Source organism: Pan paniscus, chromosome 2, assembly GCF_029289425.2.
Source record: "Pan paniscus chromosome 2, NHGRI_mPanPan1-v2.0_pri, whole genome shotgun sequence".
Classification (NCBI taxonomy): Eukaryota; Metazoa; Chordata; class Mammalia; order Primates; family Hominidae; genus Pan; species Pan paniscus.
In genome coordinates, this window is record NC_085926.1 from 11,367,291 (window position 1) to 11,388,649 (window position 21,359).

At 41.6% G+C, this 21,359-nt stretch overlaps 1 protein-coding gene across 8 annotated transcripts in view; it reads left to right on the forward strand.

Annotated features, from left to right (window-relative positions):
• ATG7 (autophagy related 7) overlaps positions 1 to 21,359 on the forward strand; it is a 280,261-nt gene that overhangs the window by 98,679 nt on the left and 160,223 nt on the right. For 6 of the 8 annotated variants that reach the window (XM_003826264.5, XM_008951717.6, XM_055109493.2 and 3 more), the window contains exon 17: positions 8,660 to 8,740. The exons of the other annotated variants lie outside the window; for them this stretch is intronic. In XM_003826264.5, coding sequence (XP_003826312.1) covers positions 8,660 to 8,740 — 81 coding nt within the window. The remainder of the gene's footprint in view (positions 1 to 8,659; positions 8,741 to 21,359) is intronic. 8 annotated transcript variants of the gene reach the window in all.

Below are 21,359 nucleotides of genomic sequence, written 5' to 3' on the forward strand. Positions count from 1 at the left end.
CAATGGCTGGGAAAGGTGCTCAGCGAGTTTGAGGAAGGGAAAGGCCAGTTTACCTGCGAGACAGCGAGTAAAAGGGGCACAGCGGAGAAGGCAGGAATGCAGAGGCCATTGGAAATGCTTGGACCTTCAACCCAGGGGCACTGGGAGGCCGTTGAACGCTGAGGTGTGATATGATTAGATTTGGTTGCTGCATGGAGAATAGACTGGAGGTGATACGAGTGGCTCTGGGAATAGGATTTGAGTCGTTCGGTCTTAAATTAGAAGACAGCCTAATCCAGGGATTCCCATACCTGGCCTTCCATCAGAATCACCTAAGGAGCCATTTCAAAATACCCATTTCCCAGCCCATCCCAGAGCCACTGAGCGAAAACCTCCAGGGACATTAGGCATTTGAGAACCACTGCTTCTGTCCATGAAAAAATGGCTTCTTGATAGCATCACCTGGGACAAAGTACTTAACTCCTTAAGGTGGCAGACCAAATCCTGCTTTTTGAATTTTGTGCTTCCACCGACACTAGTTGTGTTTCTAAAAGGACCCTTGACACCTTGTCCCCAGTGCACATCTGCAGCCCCAACAGGTGTTCCTGTCTGAGAGCCTTTGGAAGCTAATTAGACACGCACAGGTGTGCCTAATGAATTCCTGCCGGACCACACGCTGTCCAGCTGGGAACAGCCCGGGAGTGAGGCCAAACAACCATATAAAGCGAGGCCAAACGACCTATTCTGATGCTTTTTGCATGCTGTCTGCCGTGTTTTCATTCCGCACGGTGAGGACGGTGTGTCCTGTCTCCTAAGGCCCTGTGAGCCAAGCTCAGCTACAACGTGGTGCCCCACATCTGACAACAGGGATTTCCACTCAAAGTGCTTGGCCCTTCTGGGCCTGGGGGTGATGAGTGGGACTGGAGCCAAGAAACCACAGGTAATTGGGATTCTTCTAGGCTCTGTGATTCCCAGGTGGGTTTTTTAATATTCAGGGAGTAGCAAAGATACAAATATTGTAGAGCTAGTTTAGGCGTACAATTTTTTTTTCTAGACGTTTCTATGGAACACTAATGTTGGTGATTATTTTGCAGGGAGAGGGAATGGAGGTAACAGGGACTTAGGGTTTTCATTTCGTACTTTTCTGCACTGTTTTGAAAAATTAAGATTATAAGCCATTTTTTAAAATCACCTTTTTCAAGACATAACTGATATATAGTAAAATGAACCCATTTTAATATGATTTGACAAGTGTATACACTCACATAACTATCACTTTCACAAATGAGATACAGAATTTTTCTGTCACCCCAAAAAGTTCCTTTGTGCCTTCTCCCAGTTCATCTCCCCACTCTCAGCCCCAGGCAACCACCAACCCAATTTCTATATGGATGGACCATTTTTATTTTTTCTGTATATTTTTCTGTACTAAGGGAAAAAAAATGTAATGGAAATCTTAAAATGTGCAGAGGGAGGCAAGGTTTGGTCACTCTGAGGAATCCCTCTTACTAGCTACAAAGTTGGTAGGTAAGGGCCGGGTGTGTGTGCGTGTGCGTGTGTGTGTGTGTGTGTGTGAAATTGGCCATGTTTTCCCCTTGTGGGGAGAGGGGAGAATGAGAAAACAATATTCAGGTGAGGCTGTTTAAAAGAAAGTTAAATGTTTAGATAATTTTTAAAAAAATAGGAAAATGGAAGTAAATATGTCATGGGAGTATGGGTTATTGTTTTGTTTGTTTTGTCATGTGTTTATCGTTTTTATTACAGAAAGAGTTAACTTTTTTTTTGAAAAGCTGTTTAATGCTTACCCTACTATAAGGAGAAACTGACAACAAATAGGAGTAGAACAAGAGTTGAGAGTAAGCTGTGTGAGACTTACGTTATGACTAACTCCAAAAGGTAGAAAATTTACTTTCAGCAAGAGGCTTTAGTTTCCTGTGTGGATGGAAAAACACCTTTGATATCACTTTATAAAGCCTTTTAATTTAAATGTTAATTTAACATGAACTAAATTAGGTGGTGTGGTGGTACTATTTTTAGAAAATGCGCAAAGAATTAGAGGCTTGCTAAGTGCTTCCATCCGTTTTCTGACAGCTAACAGGTGATGCTGAGTGGTACAGAGCAAACCACGGGAGGGTGTAACTAAGGTTAGTAACAAAGCATCCTGTTTCCCTTGCTTGCCTGATGGGAACCACCTGGAGCTCTTGTTAAACCTGCAGATTCTCAGGCCTTTCCCCAGACCTTTTGAATCAAGTTCCAGGGGCTTCTGATGAGGCAAGTTTAGAAAAACGCTGAGCAACACTTTGCTTTATAGACTTTGCACACTTCTAAGTAGGAAGGTCACGGTGAATTTTTCTCCACCCAAGCAAAGGACAAATCTTTTTAACTTCTTTGGGAGTTGCGGCCTGGCCTCTCTCAATAGGTATGTGTATATTTATTAGGACCTTTGCATAAGGTACTTGGATTTTAGATTGCTCTGGGGTTTCTATGCATATGTAAGTAAGGTGCAACTTCTGCTCTTTAAATTGTATGCAGTTCTTATAAGATTGAGGAAATGCAATGCAGAGCATATGAATGGTGGCAAGTCAGAGTTTTTCTTGTTTGTGTGGGACCTGTTTTCTCTGTATAGTCCAGATTTGAATAATTTTGTAAGCTTTGGGTTTTTGTTTACTTGTTTATTCATTTCATAATTTATTGTCTTACGAGCAAATCACTGTGCTATGAGTAAATACAAGTAGCTCAGCCTGTGTCTTGTCCTCTAAAAGCAAGAAAGATAAAAACATTTCTTAATTATAGTATTCAGACTGATCCTCAAATTCATATGGAAATGCAAGGGACCCAGAATACCCAAAACGATCCTGGACGTGAAGAACAAAGTTGGAGGACTCATACTTTCCAGTTTCAAACTTAGTACAAATCTACTGTAATCAAGATAGTTAAGTACTCGCATAGAGATAGAAATATAGATCAATGGAAAGAACTGAGAATCCAAAAATAAACCCTTAATGGCCAACCAATACAGTTCAATTGGGAAAGAATACCGTTTTCAACAAATAGTATGGAGACAGCAGGATTCCACATGCAAAAGAATGAATTTAGACCTTTATTTCATACCATGTTAAAAAATTAACTCAAAATAGATCATAGCCCTAAATGTGAGAGCTAAAACTGTAAAATTCCTAGAAGAAAATATCATAAATCTTTATGAACTTGGATTAGACAATGGTTTCTTATGTAAGATACCAAAAGACCAAGCAATGTAAGAAAAAATGGTAAGTAGGACTGCACTAAAATAAACTGTTGTGCTTCAAGAAAGCGCAAAAAGGCCATGTGTGGTGGCTCACGCCTGTAATCCCAGCACTTTGGGAGCCCGAGGTGGGCAGATCGTGAGGTCAGGAGATCGAGACCATCCTGGTTAACATGGTGAAACGCTGTCTCGACTAAAATTCAAAAAATTAGCCAGGCGTGGTGGTGGGTGCCTGTAGTCCCAGCTACTCGGGAGGCTGAGGCAGGAGAAGGGTGTGAACCCAGGAGGCGGAGCTTGCAGTGAGCTGAAATCGCTCCACTACACTCCAGCCTGGGCAACAGAGCTCAAAAAAAAAAAAAAAAAAAAAAGTCTGGGCATGGTGGCTCATGCCTGAAATCCTAATGCTTGGGAGGTCAAGGTGGGAGGATCGCTTGAGCCCTGAGTCCAAGACCAGCATGGGCAACACAGCGAGACCTCATCTCTCTAAAAAAAAAAAAAAAAAAAAATCAAAAGAATTAGCTGAGTGTGGTGGTGTGTTCCTGTAGTCCCAGCTACTGGAGAGGCTGAGGATCGCTTGAGCCCGGGAGTTCAAGGCTAGAGTGAGCTGAGATCACACTGCTGCACTCCAGCTTGGAGAACAGAGCAAGACACTCTATCAAAACAAACAAATGAACAAAAAAACCAGAATGGGAGAATATATTTGCAGATGATATATTTGATAAGAAACCTTTATCCAGAATATGTAACAAACTTACAATTCAGCAATTTAAAAAATGTTTAAAACTTGGCAAATGATTTGAATAGACATTTCTCCAAAAAAGATAGACAAGTGGTCAAGAAGCACATGGAAAGATGCTTGACATTACCAGTCATTAGAGAAATGCAAGTCAAAACCATAGTTAGATACCATTTCATACTCACTAGGATGGCTATAATCTACAAGAGACAATAACAGGTATTGACAAGGACGTGAAGAAATTGGAGCCCTCACACTTTGCTAGTGAGATTTTTTTTCCCCTTGCCTCCAAGATGGAGCCTTGCTCTGTCATCCAGGCTGGAGTGCAGTGGCATGATCTCAGCTCACGGCAACCTCTGCCTTCCGGTTTCAAGCAATTCTCCTGCCTCAGCCTCCCGAGTAGCTGGGATTACAGGCGTGTACCACAACACCTGGCTAATTTTTATATTTTTACTAGAGATGGGGTTTCACCATGTTTGCCAGGCTGGTCTTGAATTCCCGACCTTGTGATCCGGCCGCCTCAGCTTCCCAAAGTGCTGAGATTCAGGCGTGAGCCACTGCGCCCGGCCAAGATTTTAATATGATGTGGTCACTTTGGAAAACAAGTTGGCAGTTCCTCAAAATGTTAAACAGTCGTCATATGACCCGGTAATTCTACTCCTAGGTATATTTCCAAGAGAAACGCTCATCTACTGATGAATTGCTAAATAAATGTGTTATAGCGACACAATTGAATATTATTTGGCAGTAAAGAGGAATGAAATGCTGACATGTGATACAATGTGAATGAAAATATGCTAAGTGAAGCCAGTCATGTGTGATTTCATTTATAGTAAATAAGCAGAATAGGTAAAACAATAGAAGCAGAAAGTAGATTAGTGGTTGCCAGTGTCAGAGAGGGGAGAATGAGGACTAATTGCTGGGTTTCTTTTGGGGGTGATGAAAATGTTCTGAAATTAGATAGTGATGATGGTTGCAAAACTGTTCATATACTAAAAACCACTGAGCTGTACAGTTTAAAAGATGAATTTTATGGTATGTGAATTATATCTCAAACCCGTTATGAATTTTAAACTCCAAAACTATTCCTCAAGGTATTTTGGGCATAAAGATCAAAAGGATTTCAGAGGGTAGAGATACTATTTCTAGATTGGGTAGTAGATTGAGAATTTGTGAATGAGGTGTGTTTGAGCTGAGTGGTTTTTAAGGAAGGTGAACACTTAGATATGTAGCTGTCACCAAAAGGAAGAGTTTTGAGTCACAGAATTCAGCATGAGGCAAGCTCAGGAAATCAAGAATATCTTTGGGAGGGAAGTTGTAGTTCAGCTTAGCAGTTGTACAGAGTCTGTAAAAAAAAAAAAAAAAAAAAATTCAATCCAAAATTTAATTGGAAAGGTGGGTTGGGCCCAGAGCAGAGGGACCTTGGAGTGCAAGGAATTCTCTGCCTTATTTATTATTTATTATTTATTTTTATTTTTTGAGACGGAGTCTTGCTCTGTCACCCAGGCTGGAGTGCAGTGGCACCATCTCGGCTCACTGCAACCTCCACCTCCTGGGTTCACGCCATTCTCCTACCTCAGCCTCCCGAGTAGCTGGGACTACAGGTGCCCACTACCACACCCGGCTAATTTTTTTGTATTTTTAGTAGAGACGGGGTTTCACCGTGTTAGCCAGGATGGTCTCGATCTCCTGACCTCATGATCCGCCCTCCTCGGCCTCCCAAAGTGCTGGGATTACAGGCGTGAGCCACCGCACCCGGCCTTGTCTGCCTTCTTTTGTCAGCTATAGGGAGTGGGTAAAAAATGATAGGCCTCAGAGTTGTGTATTAGGAAAATTGACAGCTGAGCCTTTGCATTAGCTAGAGGGGAGGGAGCCCACCTGTGGAAGTACCCCCTTAGGAGTCTCTTGCAGTCGGTTGAGAAGAAGGGTTTCCTGTCTTAAATTATCTAAAACTGGAATTATTTTGGTTAAATTGTGGGCCTTCTGATACAAACTTGGTGAATTTGAAAGTCCTCACACACATATTATTCTACTTCATTTTCTGGGAAAATCTGTTTGCTAGTAAAGAACTGTCTGGGCCTGCTGAGCAGTGGTGTGTGGACCCTCACTCAACCAATCCCGTGCACGGCATCTCCTTTTTCTTCTATTCCTCGCCACCTGTGGTGGTGTTGTTTTTCTTCTCTATTTCCTCTCTCCCTTTCTACCCCAACTGGATCTACTTTCTCCCTGTCCCTCAGCTTTACCTGCTCTCCTCCAATGATAAGACAATATCAGAGAAAATTAACCAGTATTTGTGCAACATAAAGTAAGTTTGATGAAAACCATATTAGAGAAAACAGCATGCAGAAACCTTTCCATGAAACATAGATGGACACATGACTTGTAGGCTGTGTTAAAAAACTTTAATGGAAAAATATGCTAAATGTGATGAAGTTCTTTTCTAAGTAAACTTAATATGAAAGTAATTGGGGTATAGAGGAGATTCACTGTGAGTATTCTCAAGCCTGTAACTTCCAGAGCTCATGAAGATTTCAGCATTCCCATTTGTGACTTGCTATTAAACTCTTTTCTGCTATTTTGATGTCTCCTATTTTGACGTCCTGAATAGCAAACTTATGACCCTGATTATGCCTCAGGTCATGGATTATGAAATGGTTACCACATTCCTGAGATGTTAGGAACTAAAAGGTTGTCATATTTTCATATGTTTATAATGAGGCTATCTAACTTATACTAGTTACCAAATTTTTTTTTTTTTTTTTTTGAGATAGAGTCTTACTTTGTCACTCAGGCTGGAGTGCAGTGGCATGATCTCAGCTCACCGCAACCTCTGCCTCCTGGGTTCAAGTGATTCTCCTGCCTCAGCCTCCCAAGTAGCTGGAATTAACAGGCGCCCACCACCACACCCAGCTAAGTTTTTTCTATTTTTAGTAGAGATGGGGTTTTGCCATGTTGTCCAGGCTGGTCTTGAACTCCTGGCCTCAGGTGACCTGCCTGCCTCAGCCTCCCAAAGTGCTGGGGTTACGGGCGTGAGCCACCGCGCCCGGCCCGAATTTATCATTTCTATCAAACACTTGATCTCGGATTGCATTAAAAAACACATAGCATATTAATAAAGACATTTTAAAAATTTGGCGGGGCACAGTGGCTCACGTCTGTACTCCCAGCACTTTGGGAGGCTGAGGCGGGCGGATCACCTGAGGTCAGGAGTTTGAGACCAGCCTGGACAACATGGCAAAACCCCCGCCTCTGCTAAAAATACAAAATAATTATCCAGGTGTGGTGGTGCACCCCTGTAATCCCAGCTCCTCGGGAGGCTGAGGCAGGAGAATCACTTGATCCTGGGAGGCAGAGGTTGCAGTGAGCTGAGATCACACCACTGTACTCCAGCCTAGGCGACAGAGTGAGACTCCATCTCCAAAAAAAAAAAAAAAAAAAAAAAAATTGCTGTAGGCATGTTTTTCCAGGTTTGATTTTTTTCCAGAGAGAAGTATGCACAAACAGTTAACACTGTTACAGTGTCAGCATCAGGATGGAGTTATCCAAAACTCAGAAGAAGCCTTTTTCTTTAGTTTGTCAAATTGTTTGTTTTTCGGGGGGTGGGGGATTTGAGGGAGAGGGCATGGTGTTAATAGGATGGCTAAACGGTGGTGGATTGGGTCTTTTGTTCTATTCAAGTGAGAGTGTTAAAGTTGTGAGGAGACCTAGTGTTGAAGACAAACGCTGTGATATTCTGAGAGGGAGGGAAGCAGAGAAGCTCAGGCCTGGGGCAGGTTCACATCAGGAGGTCCATTTTTGAGTCTTGGCTCCATTACTTACTGTTTACCTGAGCCAAGTTGCCATTCTTCCTGAGCCTGAGGTTTTTCAACATAAAATGGGGAATTTGAAAGGTCAAATAAATTAATTCATACTATTTGTGTTGTCTGGTTTATTATAAATGTTGAGTCCTATGGAGACTTTAGAGATGTTACCATTCATATTTTTATGATATATAGAACAGCTTAAAGCTCCCCCTTTGGTGTAAGTATAGTATATAGAGGTATAATGTTCTGAATAAATTACTTCAGTTATAGTTTGTGAAACCTGATTATAGCTGATACTCTGGAAATGTAACTGAGTTGTAGTCCAGAATTTTATGCTCAAGGTGGTGCTGTTTCCCCATAAATCTGATGATGTTTTACATTTTATCTCTATCTGTTCCAAATGGAGCAAATAACTGGATATATGTCTAGGGCCATTTCTGCCTTCCACAGTCCCCCAAGCCATCTTTCCTTGTGAGACCCCACCCAAAATCATGTCATTGAAATGTGTATTTACCCCATATTCACTAGAACACATGTGGGAGCTTAAGAGTTGAGTATACCAGTGGACCTGTTACATTTTGGAAGACATTTGTTAAAAAATACTTTAGATACTACAGCTTGCTTTTTGTATTTTAGGGTCAGTTTGTTTTTAGGTCAGAAATATTTGAAAAGCTTGTAAGCCCTGGCTCCTAATGGAATAAAGGACCTAATATAGTTCTTCTGCAAACTGATTACGTTACAAGGGAAAATACTCATTTCGAACTTATTTTTGCTCATAATCTCTTTCCGGGCCGCCATATTAATCATTTCCTACTTGTTGTCAGAAACCAGACGTGCATTTCATAGATGTGGTCATTGTGTGTTTGATGTGAATTGTTTTGTTTTGTTTGTTTTTAGATCCGGGGATTTCTTTCACGGTTTGATAATGTCCTTCCCGTCAGCCTGGCATTTGACAAATGTACAGCTTGTTCTTCCAAAGTAAGTCATTTTGTATTGGAGGGACTTGTTTTTAAAAGTGAGCCGATCAGCATTTGACCGCAGCCTCACCAGCTGGAGCCATTGAAACCAACTAAGGGCTTTTTGTGGGGGAAGGGTGGGGTCTAAACCCTCAGAACGGACTTTGTTTTCAGGGATCTGTATTCATTCTCACAGTGGTTTAAAACCAGCCTGAGAAAATGTGTAGGGAGACTGAGTTAGAATATTTCAACTCTGTATCAATACTTGCATCATGCTAATTTTGTCTTGAATTTGAACTTTACTGCTCTTTGTTCCTCCCCAGAGGATTCCCTCCTAGCCAGGACCCTCATAGAGCAATTTTTTAAAGCGTTACTCTGAGGGTGAGGCGGCCCTGGCTATGCATCTTCTGCAGATCCACATAATTACAAAGAAAAAGTAAACAGAGGTTAGGGGCCTGGATGGGGAGCCACTAAAAGGGCCCCTTCAGCTTTGATCTTTCCAGAAGCTCTAAAAATAGAGCTGGTATGTTAGCCATCGTAATGTGAAACGGCTGATATATCTCAAAACTACAGTGATGGCATCTCGTGTTTTAATAGGCTTTCAGATACCGTCTGAGTGATTTTTACATGTACACTGTATGTGATAGCTGATTTCCTTTCAAGTGTCCCTTTCAGTCTTCTACTGCCCAGTGACTTGACCTGGGCTTTTAAGGCTCATGATTGCTGATAAGTAAAGATTTTCATGTTGAAGTGCTATACAAAATAATGTTGGTGACCACTAATCCCCAACTGTGGCTTCTCAGTTATAATTTGGGACTATTTTTCGTGTAGCCTTCATCTGTCTGCCACTGTGGAAGAAAGAGAATTCTAGGGATGTTTTTCTCTATTCTGAGTTGACAAGCTTCCTTTGAAAACTGTACTTGGGCTATATTTTATGGGAAGCACAATTCTGACCAGTTTCTCTAAAAATTGAATGTAGAATTGACAAGCAATGTTGATAAATTTGGTTACGTTTAGATGCTCAAAAATTTAGACTAATTATTTTCTTTTTGCTTCCGAAGTAAACTAAGCCTGTTTTATTATGCATCCCAAGTGCCTATGTTGAGATTTCAAGCTTAGACTTTGTCAGTGGTTACCCATGAGCCCATTCTTTCTGTAGTTTCCTTTAAGATATATCTGCTCAAGCCAGGGCCTCAAGGATGTCTGCATGCACCCCCATCTTCAGAAATGCAAGTTTTAGGATTGTATACTACATCTTTAGTGGAGCAGATTTTTTTTTTCTTTGAATGGTTGAGCTAACTGGTCTCAAAATAACTTGGCAGTATTAATTTTCATACTGAAATCATTTGGCACAGGTGCCAGGTTTTCTATGGCTTTATGTTGGTCTGGCTAGTCAATGAAATAAAGATAATTGGGTTCTCTAAGTGAAATGCAAACACTCATTCATTCTTGTTCTATTTCTAATTAAATTAGCCTTTCAGATACTGTTTATAAAAGAATCACAAGCATACCATCTAACTGGGCGTTCCTTATATACTTTAAAAGAGAATAGCTTAGCATTTTTCTTTCACACTTATTGTAAGCTTTAAATTGAATATAGGTATCACTTTTTTGTTAGCAAAATTATTTCCTCTTGGTGATCATTCTGAGAGTCCTGCTTTACATAAACATGTTGGACGATTTAATACAAACTGACTTGGATTTTAACAGCTGTGCTATTCCCATAGCGGTCACTTTTCATGTGGTCTGAGTATTAAGTTTCTTTTGTGCTGGAAAGGTTGCTTCATTGGTGCACGTATTTCCTTACAGTAGAAACGCAGCATTTACTTACTTGGCTACCTTCTTTATTTGCTTAGGAGATTGTCATTCTCTGTTATCTGCAAACCCAACATTGATACTTTAAAATGACAAATCCAATTACATTTTCATTTCTGTGTATGTGAATTTTTCTTAATGTATATTTAGTATAATACATGTTATATAGAGTCATGTCATAGTTGTTGTTTCAAAAGATTGGGGCTAAAAATGACTTTTAAAAATTTATCCTTTGACATTCATGAAGTCATTTTTTCCTTTGGTAGTTTTCAGTATGTTTCCTCCTCACCACCAGGATCAAGGCCATGCTTGTGTCTTGATTTAACCACAAATAGAGACAGACTGGGGAAGTAGAATAAGTTTCTGCTGAATAGTGAAGCACTTGTTCATTACCTTATTTATTAAAAACAAAGCAATACATTATATACACATAGAGAGAGAGAGAGAGAGTGCGAGCACGCACGCACGCGAGCGAGAGCTTTTTATGTAGCCTGAGGTGGGGAAGAATACAGTGCTTTGCTTCTAAAGCAGGAAAGTTGGAACATTTACCCACAAATCATTTCTTATCCTATGTGATCTTAGGTTGGCACATAACGAGGTGAATTGTTCCATCTTAGGGGAAAAATATTGAAGAATGGTGGGGAGAGGTGGGTGGTGAGGAGTCACTTTCATTCCAGTTTCTACTTATTGTCTTGCAGAACTTTCTAAACAGATGGTATTTGTCAATGAAATTTCAAAAGACCTTATTTGACGTTTATATGAGTTGCTCTTTACTTCTACAAAGAAATTCCAAGCTAACTAGAGTATTGTGGTGTTACTACCAGAGGGAAAAGTATAATTTTTAAAATCAATATTCCTGAAAGAATTTCCTGTAGTGCATTAAATTACTTTGTTATTGTTAGACTTTCACCTAAATATTTTTTGGCAGTAGAGTATTTTTGGGTAACTTTCTATTGATATAATTTTAAGCTTAACAGAAACATTGCAAGAATAGTACAAGGAACTCCGGTATACACTTTACCCACATTCATCCATTGTTAACATTTTGCCCCACGTATATGTGCTGTCGTCCTCCAATCCCTCCTTCTTCCCTTCCCCTACCCCATTTTTTTCTTGAAATTTTGAGAGTAAGTTGGAGACATTCTGATCCTTTACAACTGAATGCTTCAATGTGAATTCCAAAGAACAAAGATATTCTCTTACCTAAACACAATATCCTTATCAAATTCAGGCAGTTTAATGTTTGCACAATACTATTTTCTAATCCACAGTCTGTGGATTCAATGTTGTTGTTTATACCAGTTAATGTTCATTATAGGTTTTTTCCTTCCAGACCAGGATCCAGTTGAGGATCAAACATTGCATTTAGTTGTCGTGTCTCTGGCTCCCTTCAATCTGGAAAAGTTACTTCATCTTTCTTTATCTTTCTTAACTTCAATGTTTTGATATTTTGCCAGTTATTTTTGTAGAATTTCCCTCCATTTGGATTTGTCTGATGTTTCCCTATGATTCGATTCAGGTTATGAATTTTTGGTGGAAATACCAAAGAAGTGATGCTGTCTCCTCATGTCAGGAGTTATATAATATACTATATACCTTTCGGTGATGCTAGTTTTCCCTTTTCCATATTTCTGACTACCTTCTCCAACAGTGAGAAACCTGCGATCTTGGCTCACTGCAACCTCCGCCTGCCTCCCAGGTTCAAGCGATTCTCCTGCCTCAGCCCCCCAGATAGCTGGGACTACAGGCACTCGCCACCATGCCTGGCTAATTTTTTGTATTTTTAGTAGAGACAGGGTTTCACTCCATTGGCCAGGCTGGTCTCTAACTGCTGACCTCGTGATCCGCCCGCCTCAGCCTCCCAAAGTGCTGGGATTACAGGCGTGAGCCACCGCGTCCAGCCGTATCCTGGATATATTTACTCACTTGCTGAAGTCTAGAATAATACAGGAAGTAGTTTCAAAACTGCTAGCCCATACTACTACAGAAAATAAACCTAGAACCTTCAGTTCCTATTTGTGCATAATTCTTTTTTTCCTAGGTAAAATTTATATATGGCGAAATGTATGAATCTTAAAACCACTCCGTAAGTTTTAACAAATGTATACACCCATGTAACCCACACTCTTCCTATCAAGATATTAGAGTTTTTCCATCACTCCAGAAAGTTCCCAGGTACCCTTTCCCAGTCAATTCTGGGGGAAGGGGAAGTATGTTGTATATTATGACTAGTCCTTCTCTAAAAGGAGTAAAGCTAGGCAGCTTCAGGTGTTCTTTGCAATAATAACCTTGTTTCTGGGACCCAGAAGTTGACCAAAACCTTTTTTCAGACCTGCAGAGTCAGGAGCAGGACTGTGCAGGAGGAGACTGCGTGCAGAGTATTCTTGCTCTTGTTGCACAATTCTATTACTCACAACCTTCTTGATAGTGCAGGAACAGCCTGTTGTGAAGAATCAGGCTCCAAACTTGGTTTGCATACCATCTGGGACCTGCGCAGATGCAGCAAGATGTGCCCAGAAACCTGATCTTGAGATTTCAGTGATTAGCAACCCTAATAATGCACTCATTCTGGTGTTGACTATGCAATAGGTTCTTCTGTTGATGGGTTATGATTAAACTCCTCAAAGTGACTTGCTATTAGCTTTCTGTGTGTATCTGGGCATATATCTTGAAGAGTGATAGGGTAAGGGTTGGGTAGGAATAATAAATGTCAGCTGGTAAATCGTACTTTGTTTTGGCCTTGGTTATAGCCAGCCTGTCCATTTATTTTTTTGATATTATATAATCCTACCTACCTTCTATCATGTTTTCTTGTTACTTATGAAGCATGAAAGGCTAGGCATGGTGGCTCACACCTGTAATCCCAGCACTTTGTGGGGGCTGAGGTGGGCAGATCACCTGAGCCTAAGAGTTTGAGACCAGCCTGGGCAACATGGTGAAATCCTGCCTCTACAAAGAATACAAAAATTGGCCCGGCGTGGTGGCCTATGCCTGTAGTCCCAGCTACTTGGGGGGCTGAGGTGGGAAGATCCTTGAGCCCAGAGGTTGAGATCATGCCATGGCACTATAGCCTGGGCGACAGAGCAAGACTCTGTCATGCCCATGCCCCCAAACCCCCGCCAAAAAGAAGCATGAAATACCAAAAAGTCAACTTGGCTACTTAAATAGTATTTGTTTGTTTGTTTGTTTGTTTTGGGACGGAGTCTTGCTCTCTTGCCAGGCTGGAGTGCAGTGGCGTGATCTCAGCTCATTGCAGCCTCCGCCTCCTGGGTTCAAGTGATTCTCCTGCCTCAGCCTGCTGGGGAGCTGGGACTACAGGCGTGCGCCACCACACCCAGCTAATTTTTGTATTTTCAGTAGAGACGGGGTTTCACCATGTTGGCCAGGGTGGTCTCAATCTCTTGACCTTGTAATCTGCCCACCTCGACCTCCCAAAGTGCTGGGATTACAGGCGTGAACCACTGTGCTCAGCCAGCTACTTAAATGTTTAAGAGAAACCTCTGTCCCAAAGCAACTTGTCACCTAAGGGCTTTGCAAATGCACCACTTAGAAAGGCAAATGATAGATTTGAAAGGAAGGGTTAAACTGTTATCTGTTAGCAGACATTCATTTAATTCAACTGACATTTGAGTCCCTGCTGTGTGCCAGAGATACAAAGATGATTAAAATAGCCACTGTCCTCAAGGAACACTGTCTAGAGGGTGAGACAGACTCATAAGCCAGTAATGATCTGTTCCGTTGTGAAATGCCCTAAAGCAAGGTCTGTCCTCTTGTTACGGCATCCCAATACCAATTAATTTTGTAAATGTGGATGACTAGGGAAGGCCTTGCAGAGGATGACTTCTGAGTTGATGTTAAAGGATCAAGTAGGAGTTTCTAGAAACACCTAGGGGAGAGAACACAAGGAATTCCAGGCAGTGGAGAATTGCGTGTATAATAGCCAGAGACAACAAAACATGGCACAGTTATGAAGTTGTTCAGTAGAGCAGTTGTGGCTGAGCCTGGGACACCCAATTTTCTACGAATTGTCCTCTTGTCTTTGTGAGTGCCGTTTTAATTTTGGCCATCCTTGGAGTTGGAATCTGGTATACGTTGTCTAATGCTTAAAGCTGCTGTTTTGAATTTTACAATAACATGTAAAACTCTTGCTCACCTAGCACCGAGCTTTTTAGGGGGTTTCCTAGCCTAAGGAATCCAGCAGCTGCAGCAGGGTGGTGTGGAGGGCAGGAAGTCAGGGGATTTCCAGGGTCCTGGCCCTGCATCCCTTGCTGGACTGCCAAGTAACCACAAGCAAGGTGCTCCCCCACTCTGCACGCCTTCGTTTATTTTCTTCAATGAGTCAGTTGAATGAGATAAGTTCTGGCTCTCTATTGACACTTTATTAGCTTTTATATTTTATATTTCCTTTATTTTACAAGCAATGGATTTTTAATTGCAGAAAAATCAGAAAATATATTTAAGAAAGAAAATAACCACGATCCAGCCATTTAGATCACTGTTAATTGGTGATGTCAACACTTCTTGACTTAAAATATATATGTATGTATATAGGTATACATAGACATCATTTTTCCCTGAACATTCCTACTATAAGGGATTTATGGTACTATATTGAGGATACTCCCTGCTTCTCAGATTTGATAGGGTTTTAAATCTCAATCATTTACAAGGACTGGCCAGAGCCCAGTCGGAAGAGCTCTCTGCAGCCTGTGCCAGGAATCTTTGCATACAGCTTCTCAGTGGCAAATATTACTCAAAACTGGGCTGCAGCCAGATTTTCCTTCTCCTTTCCAAAAGGGATATAAATCTCTGATTTGGAAAATGATGAGTAACCCCCAGGTTCTCTTTTCCTATCTCATTTACCCAGCAAGGCCTCAAATTTTCTATTTTAATGTATGATGGATTCCATATGTATGATTGTGTGGTGTAAAATGTATCCCACATCTTGTCCTTAGCAACTAGTGTTTTCTCCAATCTCCAGAACTGCTTGGTTCCCAAAAGGAGATGGAATATACAGCCAGAGCTGGTGAGGAGTATTTAGCTACAAGCCTTAACCTCAGAACTCTTGGCTCTTCACCGCCTTGAAAAACCTTGGACATTTCTCCCTTTGCTTCTATTTCCTCATCCATACAGTGGGGAAAATATTTTCCGTTTCCCAGGGAAATTGCAATGGCTGACGTGTATCCAGTTCCCTGTGGCCAAGTACCAAGGCCTTTGCCCACTCCTGGGACTGGTGTTGACATCAGAAATAAGAAAACAAAGACCCCTGTGATTGCATTAGGTCTCCTGAGATACATGCAGCCTTTTCTGGGCTCACTGTCCACACACAGGTATAATGGGGAGGGATTGAATCAGGGATTTGAAGGCCAAGGCTGCCCTGGCTTTGAAAGGCTGCAGAAACCTTCCGTTCATGTCTCTTGACAATGACAGCCAAAACCTTTTCCATGATTCCAGAGAACACGGCCTTGCTTGTTACTTTTGACCTGTGGTTTTTAAGACTACCTAATTAGTAGTTAGAACTTGTGATGATTACTCCTTTCCCTGTCACCTGTGGTCACAAACACATCTAGTTTTCCCAGACAAATTTTTTCTTACGGGATCCCTTTTGCCACTCAGACCAGAAAGTTGAGGGCTGTGTTCTCCTTAGATGGTTCCATTGGCAGCCTGGCCCAAGCAGTCTTCAGGGTATTGAAAAATTGGGTTCCTTTTAGTTTGGAATTAATCTCATTCACTTCTAGTCTTATCCCCAAGCCTATTCTTAAATTTTTTTGAGTCATGGATTGTGTTTCATCAGTCATGGACTGATGAAAGCAGTCACCACTGTTCCCCTTAAAAATGCAAAGCCAGCTGGGCGTGGTGGCACACACCTGTAATCCCAGCACTTTGGGAGGCTGAGGCAGGCGGATCACGAGGTCAGGAGATTGAGACCATCCTGGCTAACACGGTGAAACACTGTCTCTACTAAAAAGGCAAAAAATTAGCCAGGCGTGGTGGCAGGTACCTGTAGTCCCAGCTACTCAGGAGGCTGAGGCAGGAGAATGGTGTGAACCTGGGAGGCAGAGTTTGCAGTGAACCAAGATCATGCCACTGCACTCCAGCCTGAGTGACAGAGCAAAAGAAAAAATGCAAAGCCACACAGTTTTACAGACAATTTCAGAGGCTTCATGAAGTCCCTGAAACATCTCTGTGGATCCTAGTAAAGCACCATTGCTCTATGAGTGTTTCTTTGGTACCATTCCCAAGCTCTCCTAGATGAGACACTAGGATATGAGAGTTGCAACCAGTCCCTCCATGGCTGCCCCTATGGCTTTGGGAACTCACCATCTACCTCTGGGGACTCCTTTTCCTCAACTGTAGTAAAGGGAGACGGAGGGGCTGATTTACCACTAGTTTTTGTGTCTCTGAGATTGTGTAGTCTCTTGATCAACTATTTCATTTCTTTAGGCCCAGCTGTATCCAACTGGGTGATGGAGGACGGTACTAACTCTGCTCAGAGTTCAGACGGTTAGTTCTCCCTCTGCTAGTAGGGTGCATTGACTTGACTCCTGATGGGCAAAGGTCCCCAACTAGCCACTGCTCATGTTCTTTTTTTTTTTTTTTAAAGGAGTGTTGCTCTGTCGCTCAGGCTGGAGTGCAGTGGCGCTATCTCAGCTCACTGCAAGCTCCGCCTCCCAGGTTCATGCCATTCTCCTGCCTCAGCGTCCCAAGTAGCTGGGACTACAGGTGCCTGCCACCACGCCTGGCTAATTCTTTGTACTTTTAGTAGAGACAGGGTTTCACCGTGTTAGCTAGGATGGTCTGGATCTCCTGACCTCATGATCCACCCACCTCGGCCTCCCAAAGTGCTGGGATTACAGGTGTGAGCCACTGCGCCCGGCCCCTTCTTTCTTTTTTTTATTCATATAGTACATTCATCTTCATCCTCTTGCCTATACCCTCAATAACTTTGTAAGATAGGGAGGGAGGAACATGGACTTGTAACTGCTACCCAGCTGCTGAAACAAGGGAGCCATCAGCTGGAACTGGGAAAGCTTTTATGGACATATATGCTCTTACACACACAGGCTTTATACAATGTATATATCACTACTTAGAGTATTTTAAGTACCTAAATATAGGCCTGGCATGGTGGTTCACACCTGTAATATCAGCACCGTGGGAGGCTGAGGGGGGCAGATCACCTGAGGTCAGGAGTTCAAGACCAGCCTGGCCAACATGGCGAAACCGTGTCTCTACTAAAAATACAAAAATTAGCCACACGTGTAATCCCAGGTACTTGGGAGGCTGAGGCAGAAGAATCTTTGAACCCAGGAGGTGGAGGTTGCAGTGAGTCGAGATGGTGCCACTGCGCTCCAGCCTGGGGAACAGAGAGAGACCCTGTCTCAAAAAAAAAAAAAAAAAAAAAAAAAAAAGATGTGAAAGAACTGTTTGAGAATGTCTTATTCCTGAAGTTACCCTTATGACTTGTTCATATAACATCTTATACTGTATTTATGATAGTGATATGGATATGAACTTAATCATAGTTTTCTAGAGTGTCTGACCTTTTCTAGTTTTATATAATTCTTTCATTATGAAAGTTTTGATAGTGCTTTTTTTTTTTTTTTTTTTTTTTTAAACACAGAATAAGCTACATGGTTCTCTTCTCTAGAATATCTAATGACTGGTTAAATCACATACCAAAGTTAGATATCTTGAATTTACAGCCATCAGACTAAAATGGGAAAATACCGCCTGTGTGGGCCTTAAGCTACTGCAAGTGTGCCAAATGTGAACAGTCAGTGGGAGAATACACATGAGCAAGTTTTGCAAATTAGAGGAGTCTTCTTGACAGTACACAAGGGTGTATTCAGCAGAGTCTTGAGTAAAGGCAGCATCATTGGAATATATGCGCAGCCTCCCACGAGGACTACTGTGGAGCATGTGTTGAATCGTAATCTGAACTCACCTGTCGTCATAAGTCTTGGCAGCTAAGGTGTCTTTGTAATTGACTCTGGATTCACTGAAGCATTTGGATATTTTAAAGAACTCTATTGGCCTTCCAACTTGGGATAGAAATCCATGCAAAAGCATATTTTTGTGTTATGTGCGAAGGCCTGGGAAAAATTTGGATTTCTCTTAGTTCTCAGTTGTACTTTGCATTTTCCTTTCTTTATATGTCAGCTCTTCCGCAAAGGACCTTGAAGGGAGAGGGTAACGAAAGTGGGGATTGAGGCAAGTGGTAATTACTCATTGTTGTGTTGAAACCTCCTACGTATCCCAAATGTGGAATGTGAGCTCAACATTGCTCTTTCTTAAAGAAGACCATTTATTTTGCTGCCTGAGTAAAACCTTCCATACAATTGCTAATAGGCCTATGTACAATATTTTCGTTATTTCAGTTTGACTTGACTGATAAGGAAGATTGATTTTAATCATAAGGCACACAGATTTTTAAAAAAAATGAGTGCAAAATGACTTGCTAATAGACTAATGTCTGAGGAAGAAAACAAAAACCTGTGTCTCCCAGCTCTATTGGAGGAGCAAGAGTTTCATTTAACAATATCTGCTGTCTTTGCCTAATCACTCACTAGTTGCTATTTTTGAGAATATTCCAATAGGCGCTGAAAGTATACCTGGAAAATGAGACCTATGTCATCCTATCCCACTCAGCAGAAGGACTGCAGTCCCAACAAATGGACCCTTTCACAGTGCTCCCTGGAGGAGACTGTATGTTTCTGTTGGGCTGTTCTAGTTTGATCTGTTCTTCTTGGGAAATTGCTTTTACTCTCACAGTATTTTCCTCATAATAGCCTCAGCAGTGGTAACTTTTTGACCTTTGTGGGTGGGTTTGATTTTTTTTTTTTTCCAGAAAGTGATTTGAAGCTGTGTGTTGTGAATAAAGAGAATGAGCAATTTGCAGGAAATTTTTAAAAAACTGTTTAAAGTACTGCAAGGCTTAAAATGGCACATGGGTATGAACAAATGAGAATGTTAGAAGGGAATTCAAAAGTATCCTATCTTTTGAGCTAAGAGCTGGCAGGACATTTTGATATGACTAGTGCAGCAGCAGTGAGCACTGGCTTTATCTGCTACCCACTAACCATGTGACCTTGAGCAAGTATCTCAAACTTTGAGCTTCAGTTTCCTCAGGTATGATGTAGTTGCAGTACCATAGCCATGAAGTTGGAATAAGAGCTCGTGTGATGGGTGTCATGTAGTTGGCACTGTCAGTGTTTTCCGTTGATCTTTTGTCTGAACAGAGATCAGGTGCCGTTCCCATTTCCTTTCCTGAATATACTCATTTTTGTCATTTACAGCCATAAAAAACTTTCCATCTTTAGAAGTTGACAAAAAAGGAGGGGAACAAAAAAGGGCCTGGCCTCAAGACGTGAGCAAATACTAATGTGCAAGTTTTTAGATTCTTTGTCTTTTTCTTTCCTTTTCCCTTTTCTTTTCATGTCAGCTGTAAATCTAGGAGCTTAATTATTAACCTAAATGAAGCTGAGGTTTAATGTTCCCCGGAGCATGCACTGATGGGGAAGGTTGAATTCTCATTTCCTGGAGGCTGAAGATCTGTGCAGGTGTCTGTGGCCAATGTTAAGCCTACGACTTTAGATGAGCTGGCATAAATCTTGGGAGAGGTTTCTTGTCTGTGTTCCCTCTGAATTTCTCTGTGCTGTTAGAGGCAGGGACAGAAGAGAACCAGCATGGCAGTGCTGGGCTCAGGGTGATGCCTGCCTGCCAGCACAGCGGTTCTTGTCCCTGTCCCACATTGCTTCTTGGAAGCCTTTTTACAGCCTCAATCATCTTGCTTTTTCTACCGCAGCTATAAATGGGTTGGAAGCCAGTGCAACATGGGCAGGGAGGACTTGGTTTAATCTTTTCAAGTGCTACAGCATTTCTCTGTTCCTTTGGCATCGTTTTATGGATGTTTTCCCAGTATCCCTTTCCAGTGTCTTATGAATTGGCTAGCAAGAGCGCTTCCCAGTCTATCAGATGGAGAGAGCATTAGGCTCAGAGAAATTACATGAAAGTCCAGGATTTCCAACTTCTTGTTCACTTTTCTACCATATTAATCATCTCTCAGACAGTGATGTGGTAGGATTCATATGCATAGAATTCCATTGTACTTATTGGGGGGGGGAATAATTTCACTTTAAATTTTTAGCAGCTTCGAGGACTTAATTGGTTAGGCTCCTTCAGGCTGTCTTTGGAAATCTTGTCCTTTGAAAAGGGAATGCTGATACCCAGAGGAATGTATTTCTTATGGTCATGTTTCAGACTGTAGCATCTTGAAAGTCATGTGGGCTAGAGCAACTTCTAGGTGTCCTTTAGCACAGATGCAGGCTGGGGGTTGAGAGTTTAAAAGCTTTTTCTCAAACTGTTTATGACAAACATAGTTCATCTCCCATTTTGGTTAATTTTCAGCTTAAGTATTTTAAGAAACATTTGGAGGGCAGGGACATGCAGCTGCTAAGAATCCAAGACAGTGCTGTTTTGAAAATGCAAATATTTCTGGTTTGCATTTACTTGAAGTAGGGTAGCTTTCTCCCATATTCCCTTGAATACAGATATTCTTTAAATGACATCATTTTGAGTAGAATACAGAATCCAGGTGGTTTTGGGGAAATCATTAAAAAAACAAAGCAAAACAAAAAAAAAAAAAACAAAAGCTTAGGTATCATTGCATTCTAGGGGCCAAGAAACAGAACGATGGTATTTTTGGCAGGCGCCCAGGCCCAGCAAAACCCACACCCCAAGGCTGTCTCTGTAGCTTCCTGTGGTTTTCCCACTGAAGAGAAACAGCCTTTCTCTTGGAGGGCCTGGGATGGCAAATATGTATA